Genomic DNA, 10,399 nt, shown 5'->3' with positions numbered 1-10,399 from the left:
GAAATTAGACAGTCCTTTGACAAACTATATATTATATGTCGAATACAATTTTTGCATTTATGAAACGCTTTACGCGGGAATTATAAAAAAAAAATTATAGGTATATTTTGTTAAATTTCTTTTTGTGTTTGTATAATAAGTTACTTTTCACTTCTCATGCTCGTAAAGTTCGACTAAGTCGTGCGTAGACATAAAGTTGCTTATACATATGTTCTACTTAGAGCATGAAGAAAAATCATCTATTACGACCCTTATTGACTTAGCAATAAAGTCCAAAATCTGCCATACAAACTGCCAGCCCTGCCGGCGCGCCCCGCGCCCCCGACATAACAGAGTACAATTTACATTAGTCTTGAATAAATACGGTAGAATAACCTACAATATTGAATATTTTTGTATATTTTACTAACAATCGAAGTGAAAAGTAGTGTATAACTCAGGCATTTTTATCCTCGACTATGTTGGCCCTCGCTGCGCTCGGACCAATAAATTGCCTCGGTTGTAAAGTGGTTCGCTTTATGCCCGTATTGTACAATCTACTATTTATTAATTTACGTGAAAAAATTGAGGACCCGTCAACTATATAGGACCTAATGATTTCAGGAGTCTTCGTCGCTAAAAGAGAACCAAGGTGTCAAATTCATACAAATTAACCAGCATTTATTTTCATATTTCGCCTGTTTGTGATTTATTCCTATAATTGATATGATAAATTATTGTCCCAACCTGAGAAGGAGCGATTTCTTTTTATTTATACCGGAATACCGGGAGAGATCACAAGTTCTCACACTTCAGCGGTAATGCTATTGTTTTAAAAGTCTATTACGGTAAATAAAAAACCAGATCGTATTTATATACATTTATTTGTCTTTATTCATTAAGACAGACGAAATTTAAAGTGCCATGACTTGAGTAGTTTAAGCGCAGAGTAGGGAAAAATACAGATACACAAATCACATATTACAAAAGTTACGCTTCAATCCAAATGGTCCTTTTTCCTTGTTGCATCTGTTTTAATCCCTACTCTGTGAGTGGATATTGTAATATTTTACATTATTCCTGTATTACCCGCAATCAGTGCGAGAGACTAACCTGGTAAGAAAAACCGTAATGAATTTAACAATTCCAACTAATAGATATAGTGTGTTACAGATTTATATAGCAATAATAATGTATATGTATGTATGGAAATTGGTGTTTAAAATCGTAAATAAATTCTAATCGTATTAACAAAATACTCTGATTAAATTGAGATTAAAAAAACTAATTCCATTTGTTGTTCGTATCGTACATATAGGGTGACTGCTAAAGTTATCGGCCACTGTTAACAATAAGAGTTCTATTGGCTTGTTTCTTTCTGATTTGTTAGGAGTGGCCAATTACTACGGAGTGGCCAATTACTATGAAGTGGCCAATAACTATAGTAGTCACCCTAGCATAAAAATAAAAATTAATAAATTTTCTACAATGCATTTACTATGTAAATCCGCAGCGCACCTAGTGATATAATCAGATATTTCGCAGTATTACAGACAGCTAACAACAATAATCTTTACCATTAGTAGCTGGCGTTAGGGCCAGTTTTATAAAAAAAACATCTTACCTAGCACGTGCTCTTACTATCATATATTTGGTTGATTCGATTCGATATCACTAATCATTATTATATTCGAAATACACGAGGTTATAATCAGTATTGATAATAAAATAAATAACATTAACATCCGCAGTTAACTATTGCAGAGCAACACCATAGACATAGTATATACAAGTAGTTATAGACGCGCCACCGAGCGACCGGGGGTAAGAGAAAGAATATTCATATAAAATTTGGGCAGCATAGGATTTTTTCTCTTTCACTCCTATAAAATTTCGCTATTTCGCCATCGCCTCCTACCTATGATGCCACCTGGTCGGTGATAAAGGCAAAGCATGGCACTATTTTCTCTTTCCTCTTATAGGAATCGCAATAAGACTGTCTTTCTCTATCAAAGAGTGTCAGGCCCTTGAGCAACACGGTAACATTAGGTAACTTACAAGGTTGATTCACAAAAGCTGGCACGAATGGAATGAATGAAACTTTAATTGCATGAGTGACACCTGTATCCGTATATTGTCAGAGCCATAACTTAATAGGGAATATTACGCGAAACTGCGTAGGGGGCGCCACTACCACAATCGCAAAACAAGAAAATCGAAATTTCGTTATCTAACATATTTGTCACTTGCATATTCGAGCGCCAAAGAGGCCGATAGCGAAATTTCGGATTCGGGTTTCCCGGTAGGTCCTCTGTAAACAAACCGCCTTGATGCATCAATGTCATATTTTATTATCTCTGAAAACTTGTCAAAAACCTGTTAAAGGTACAGTATGTATAAGTTACTCTATGGTTTACTAAAAAGGCTATTGCTGCACTCTGGTGGCAGAACATTGCAGTAATATCCCCTATAGGTTAATGTGATACACATAAATATTTCCATTCACTCATTCATTCCATTCATACTAGCTTTTGTGAATCGACCTGTACCTAGTTACTTACTGTTGCAGTGTTGCTCCACAAAAGGTACCTGCGGTGTGGATGCACCTTTTGGCTGTGTCATTCTCAAGAAGAGGGACTAAGAAATTTTATCTAAGTCGGATGATAATTCTACAAATCTAATTGTAGATGTTAAAACTCAATAGAATTTCGTGTATTTCGAGTATAAGTTTTATATAACTGGCCCTAAGCCAACGTGTGTCACTAATCTAAATACAAAATATACTTCTCATTAAGTCCACGCCGATGGGATACCTACCTTATAACCGCTCAATAGAGTTCATTTTCGTATTGCACGCGCTATATATAATGTATTCTATACAATTTACGTAGTTATAGGCTATATGCTGCGTCCAAATAAAACAATAAAGAAACAATTCTTTCAAATACTAATAGGAGCTTATTTCTTTTAAGATACTTTTAATATAAACTAAAGTTACTTTTAATATAAATTTAGAAACCGAAATAAGCACTAGTGTCTATAGTATCTTCTCGGAACTATTTTAATAATCAATTAAAAAGACTAGATTTAACTAGTGTTAGCCAAAGCTGGAATTAGATATCCAGACAATCAACGTATATTGGTAAAATATAAGGATAATGGAACTTTGTCAGTAAAAAATCGCGTTGATTGAAGTATGTTGATTACCAGAATAATTTAATCAAATAAGATTAAAAATATAATTAGAACTTGCTACATTTTGTACAAATTAAACATTGATTTCAGTTCTTACAGACGCCGAAGGTTGAACTCTACTACTTGGCGACACAATTTGTTAGTTCCTATATAAAATTGACAAAAAACCTACACATCGAGTTGATGTCTATGGTGCGTCCACACCGGCATATTAAAACGAACAATAATTATTCCACACAAATAAAAAAAAAAACTGTTTAGGCAACTAAAGTAAGGACGCTATGCACAAAGAGTTTCGTACAGTCGCCATCAGATATATCGGAGCGGCCGAGGTGCTCACGAATATCTGAGCACGCCTCTATTGTCAAGGCGCTAGACTGCGTGTTCAGATATTTTTGAGCACCTCGGCCGCTCCGATATATCTGATGGCGACTGTACATGACCGCCGCCATCATCGACGGGACACCAATATAATAGGGTTGTTGACACATGTTGAATTTTATAACTAAATCTAGTTATATAGATTGAAAATTAGCAATTTATCACAATAAATTGAAAACTTAATAAATATATTGGAATAATAAAAAATACAAAACCTCAAAGTTTCAATATGTAATTATTTTTAAAACATCCAAAAAGGAAAAAAATACCACCACTCGATTTCTTACATTTTATTTAAACACATAAACGCAATATTTCACCGACAAAATCGCAATTACCTTGTTTTTCATACATCGAAACGGCTTCTGTTACATGGTGACGTCACGATGTATTGCCATTTTGTTAGGACCGTTTCGTCAGTAAAGTGCGATTGTCAGACTGAATATCATTTGTGACTTTTGTATTGCTTTAAGGCAATGGGTCCCATACTGACATTTTATCCTCAAAACAAACCTGATCGACTTCCATTCATAAAAAAATGTCAACTACCCTATTATGTGCGTGAGATAGAGATAGGAACAGTCGGGTCAATATATGAAATTCTTTTTGCTTAGCGTCCTTACTTTATGTCGAACATCGTTTTTCTACGCCGATATGGACACGCCATTACAAATCTATAAATAATTAAAATTATATAAAACTAATAATCGATGCATACGCATGACATACACTAACAATTAATTATATTTATAGGAAACTGAATGCCAGTTACCGGGACTATACCCTGCTCACCGTGACCGTAGGACAACGGCCCTTAATACTGGGTAGGGAATGTAAACCGGTTTTTATTTGTATGAAATTTCGGTTATTAACCGGTTTTTCCATACAATTAAAAACCGGTTTGCATTCCCTAATTACTTGGAAATAAGATACAATGAACAGGGTTTAAGTCATCTATAACTATAGGTACTAACGCCAGGCGGCGGCTACATAAATAATATCATGTTTCTATGTCAAATCTGTTGATTAATCGAAATTAGGTACGGCCACAGACTAATTTGTTGATCCATATAGGGTTCAAGCTCATTTGGTTGTCAATACTAACGTTATGAAATGTCCAATGTAAAGTGAACCCTAAATGGCTCATGGCTCAACAATTAAAGTCCGTGACAGTACATGGTCAGCCTATAGAGCCCTCCGCACTCGTGCGCGAATCGCGGCCTCGAAGCCACAAACGCGAGTGTGGAGTCTAATTCGCTAATCAGCGAAATGATTCCACACTCGCGTTCGCGGCTTCGCGCCGCGTAGTCTGTAGCGAGCTTAAGAATAAAGCAATTGTCACGTATTGAGTTAACGCCGAAAATTTATAAAAATATTGACAAATTAGGACCATTCTCGTGCCAATGCCAACATACTAGGAAATGCAATTCGGTAAAAAAATGTGTAGAAATTACAGGTTTTTTTTTTTAATTTAGAACACAAACAGTAATTTAATACATGTTACATATATTACTCATACTAAATGTTTACCGGTTGCATTCGCTACAACATACGTTTTGTCTCTTTTATACACAAATGTGACGTTCCCCGTGTAAAGGTAACTTATGACTTTTGGCGCTTACGTCGCGTAGCACCGCATTAGCGCCGACCGCCAAAAGGCGCCTTTTACCATGGAACGTCGCAAATATTTTAGTATGAGTGAGAAAGAGGGCATTACTATAACAGCTTTATTAATAGATATAACCGTTATCCCAAAACTCGCGAGTAGATAGCAATCGAAAAGCGAAATTTGGCTTCGATATATCGGAAACGTTTCAGGGCGACGCCCCCACCGCGAAAACCGAAATTCACAAATTGCGGGGATCTTTCTCTTTTACTCCAATGAAGGAGTAATTAGAGTGACAGAGAAAGATCCCCCTAATTTGCGAACTTCGGATTTACGCGGTTATAGCCTTGTAAAGGACCTCTGGGGATACACTTGGACCATATTTGCCAATTTTTTCTTGTCAATGTCACCCTGTACAGTCGAAGGCAAAAATATCCATCCAGACAAATGGGTCAAAAATATGTGAACACGACTTTATCGTCTAAGGTGTAAGAGCATACACATGTTTTTGAAACTTTGGGAATGTATATATATTTATGCCCTTGACTGTACAAAAGTTATACAAATCTAACATATTCCTAAGTAGGGTAAAAGCACACAATTATTGACATATTGTTAGAAGATTGTTTGAATTCCTTTGGAATATTAAGAATATTTTATTTGCGAAATTAGAATGAAATTCGCAAAAAACTTTATTACTTCAGACGTCATAACCCTTGGCATAGCGTAAGCAAGTTTAGAGTGCTCACTCTAAACACGGATTTTCTAAGGTACTTACTTAAATAATAAGTTTAATGATTAAGACGATTCTCGCTTATTTGGCCTTGAGCGTCTCAGCGTCTCTGTACCCGCACCCCGCTCACTGCAATCGTACGTGAATTTCGTCTCGGTGCGGCGACTGCGGCGGAACGAGGTTCAAAGAATAACCTACAGCCCAGAGGCGCGCGGCATTTGGCGCTATACCTCGTATTTGTGTATCTTATGCAGATATTTTGTTGTTTGAGTATGAGTAGATCATGCGTGTAGTGGAGGTCGTAAATTATAATAAAAATATATTCCCTTATGCATTATACTTTACAAGCCTCAGTTAGTTAATTTGTGTTTTATCTGTTTCTTACAAATAAATACCTAAGTCAAATCGACGGATTAAGATTTATAGCTAAAGCTTGGTATGTACTAAATTGAGGCGTACAGTGCGTTTATTTTATACAGTTTTTTTGTATCCGTATTAAATTAATATAAATAATGCCATTAATAGTTAACTTATAAATTAAAGTACCTACTAGCTTCATATACTACTACAAATTTGTTATTTTACGAAGTTCGAAGTTTTCTCAATCATTACGTGGGAATATCATCATTATTAGGGTTCCGTACCTCAAAAGGAAAAAACGGAACCCTTATAGGATCACTCGTGCGTCTGTCTGTCTGTCCGTCTGTCACAGCCTATTTTCTCGGAAACGACTGAACCAATTAAGTTGAAATTTGGTGTATACATATGTAAGTTTGTGACCCAAAGACGGACATGTAACGTAAACAAATTAATTTTAAACACGGGGGCCACTTTTGGGGGGTAAAAGAGAAAATTTAAAAAAAAGTTTTTCAAACTATATCGTGTTACATATCAAATGAAAGAGCTCATTGTGAGAATCTCAAATATATATTTTTTATAATTTTAGGATAAACAGTCAATTCAATTCAATTAAATATATTCTTTATTCAAATAGGCCTAGCAACAAGCACTTTTAAATTGTTTAGAAGTTATTCACGAAAATAGGCAAAAAATGAGCATTCCCCCCTTTTATCTCCGAAACTACTGGGTATAAAATTTTGAAAAAAATACACATAATAGATCTTTACCTATAGATCACAGGAAAACTTATTAGAAATGAGCAGTCAAGCGTGAGTCGGACTTAATAATTTAGTTTTTGATCCAACCCCTACGGGTTTATTAAAGACATTTCACGCACGTTTCACATAAAAAATAAATTGTTTAATTTGAGTAATGTACGGAACCCTTGAAACGCGACTCCGACTCGCACTTGGCCGGTTTTTATTACAAGCGCGCCTCAACCAAATCAGCGCTTTGCAGTCATTTATTTTTTTAGTGGTTAACATTATAATATGTCGGTTAGAAAACATTTATTTATTTATTTCAAATGAAGTTTTCTCAAACATACGTATATTATAGTATAATATATACGGATATTATCATTACATTCATAGTAATAGACCGAAAAATACCGTGTTGCGCTCGCTAATGCGCGTCGCAACCAAATCAGCGCTCTGCAGTTATTTATTCTTTGGCCACAATAACTCCGATATTATAGCACTTTGCTTGTTCAAGGCACGGAGCGACGAGCGACACAGCCTTCTCGTCTCAAAGCTGGCACACGACTGCCGGCCACGCCATTTTCAGGCTGCATACGCATGAAATGTAGAAAAACGTTCGATTTCTTAAGAAAATATTTTTTGATTAAGAAAAGCTATGTTGCATTTGTAGAACCTGTTAAAACATTTTTGTTAGTTTAAAAATAATTTTAATCGATTAAGCCGTTTAGAAGTTATAAGCAAAGTTAGCCGCAAAACGGCCTGTCGTGTTATTTTTTTTTCGGTGAAACTACAAATTTCAGGAAAAAAGTCAAATGTTGCGATTGTTGTCCATAGAGTGAAGATGCATATATATTTTTTTCATAATTTTTGGTTGACTCATTTAGAAGTTATAAGCTCTAAAAAGTAACAGTTTTTGGCCAAAAACTGCGCGAAGCGCCTTAAACTTATGATTAATACGTTTCATTTAAGCTTGAGTCTTATAATAAATAAGAATAAAACTTATTATAACCACCTAAGGCCCACGGTCCTAGCTATATGGTACTTTATTCAGTTCAATGAAATTTTAATCATATTCAATTGGAACAGTTGATTTTGTTTTGTTTCGTTCAATTTTCAAACAGAACAAAATCAACTCTATTTCCTACACTATAGGTTAAAATTTCAGTAGCAGATTTTGAATTTTTCATTTGTATGGCTGTGCCTTAGGATAAATCGGGTTTTAGCTATGTTTGAAGTAAGCACTCTAAAGCTTACTCATTTCTATTCTTCATTTAATGTCAATAATATGAGCATTTGTGATTTTTCCTCTAAAATTTCAGATAAAAAGACCCTTATTGCACTTGAAGCACTAGGACCCTTCTGTGTTGGAAAGCCACATTTAGCCTATTAAGGCCCCACATACCCTCTCTCGACCTTGACAAGCGTTGGCATATAAAGTCAAGCGTTTCCATAATTAGAACAACGGGAGGCTGAATGAGAAATGATCCAAATAATCGATAATTGACTACGTGAGCCGAAGCCGACGGCAAGGCAAGGCCTATCACACCCGACCATGGCCCATCATGACCATGGTCCCGAACCCAGCCAGGTCTATCGAATGTTTCTGTCATAATGTATGGAGATGGAGCATTTTTGGTATGTCCACACTTCAAAATTGTTGCAGTTAGCATATGGATGGATATAACATATCTATTCTTGCATGAGATATATGGTCATTTTTTAGAAAAGTGTACCATTAACTTTTTTTGAAAAAACCACCAACGTTTAGGTTATTTCTACTCAGAATATCAAATAAAAAAGGAAAAAAAAAAGTATCCAAAATCTTTGTGACTTTTGTACATACATTTTGTATGGACCCTCACAAAATTGACACCCAAAATTTGTATGAAAATCTGGGGAAACATATTTTCTTTGTTTTAATCAATAGTCCTCGTGCTTCTGAGTCGAAATAACCCAAGAATTGTCAGTTTTTCGAAAAAAAGTAAAAGGTACACTTTTTTCTGAAACCCCCTCATATACTACACATTAGTTGCATAATTGGTTTCCATCGTATTATCTCGGAAACGTTCGTATTTTTGTCAGGCTACTTCATGCAACCGAAGTACTTTTTGTACCGAGACTGACTGAAATAGCAAGACGTTCGTACGGTTCCGTGAAAAAACGATGGAAAATAATTTTGCACTACATTTGTACAATCGCAATTAATTTAATTGCAGCATAAGCTCTGACATTCAACTGGGATGCTGATGTATACAATTTTTTTGTATACTGTGAATTACTCCAAATAAGTGAATATGTTCTTTTTATGTACATCCAGACCATAGTTTAAAACAGTTACCGCCAGTTACACCAACCACAATAGGGAATATTACACAAAACTCTGCGTAGGGGGTTGCTGTTGCTGCACTCTGGCGGCAGAACATTGCAGTAATACTCCCTATTAACCCTGAGCAGTGGGGAGACACTCTTCCTTTTGGGCAAACTCGGCTCCGTTCGGCTCAGCATTGCTCCGAGCAATTATTAGGGTTGGCACAACTTGACATCCCTTTGCGTGGACGACCACAGATAAGATGACTTGAATTTGGACAACCCTATATAGCCGGAAGGGATAGTGCCATACATTAGAAAGGGACAGTATGATTCGTCCCTGAATCGCTGTCAGACTTAGTAGGAAGTGGCCTTTCTGTACTATTTACTTATTCTGTGCCCTGAGCTGTTATAGTACAATGACGTACGTTTAGTTTAAGAGGGATACCACAACATATGTCCAGTCCAGTTGAACAGTGGTTCACCTATGATCAGTGTTCACCCTCCAGCCCTCACTCCGTCTCGCTCGCTCACTTGAGGTCGGTCTGCTCGAACGACTGCTCGGACACGTTCACGGCGTCCGACGAGAGCGTCTCCCTCAGCGGGTCCACGCAGTTCTTTGGGATCACCGTGCCTGGGAAAAAGATGTTAAATAAGTTTTTGTAAAAAAAAATGTACAAGTTTTTATCGCTGACTGTACCTTTCTTTCCACAGGCGACTAATTAGGTTGCGTTGTTTTATCACAGAGTTACAATTACCACCTCCTGTCTCCATCATCAGATCAGCCCCATGTCATCACATTATTGCATTGTCACTCAACTTACATATGTATACATTTTTTTATTTTATTTATAAAAACGATATTATGGCTGCTGAATACATTTTAAGGATAATCTTTGTTTTTTGTTTTTCAAATTATCTGCCTCATTGGAAATCGGGAAGTGGGTCAAATCATAGAGTAACTAGAGCGGTACTGTCATAGTAAATTTTGTAACCCCAGTAAATTCACTGCCATCTGTCGACACACTTTAAAACTAAAAATAAATATTCATAAAAATACGATAAAATGTATTTAAATATGGATAAATGATTTTTTAT

At 36.0% G+C, this 10,399-nt stretch overlaps 1 protein-coding gene across 1 annotated transcript in view; it reads right to left on the bottom strand.

Moving 5' to 3' along the window:
• Positions 1–844: 844 nt before the first annotated feature.
• LOC134749960 (protein strawberry notch) overlaps positions 845–10,399 on the bottom strand; it is a 66,037-nt gene continuing 56,482 nt past the window's right edge. The window contains exon 30 of the mRNA XM_063684998.1: positions 845–9,935. Within this exon, the coding sequence (XP_063541068.1) occupies positions 9,832–9,935 (104 nt within the window). The 3' untranslated portion in view covers positions 845–9,831. The remainder of the gene's footprint in view (positions 9,936–10,399) is intronic.

Source organism: Cydia strobilella, chromosome 19, assembly GCF_947568885.1.
Source record: "Cydia strobilella chromosome 19, ilCydStro3.1, whole genome shotgun sequence".
NCBI lineage: Eukaryota > Metazoa > Arthropoda > Insecta > Lepidoptera > Tortricidae > Cydia > Cydia strobilella.
This window is presented reverse-complemented; position numbering and strand designations above follow the sequence as displayed.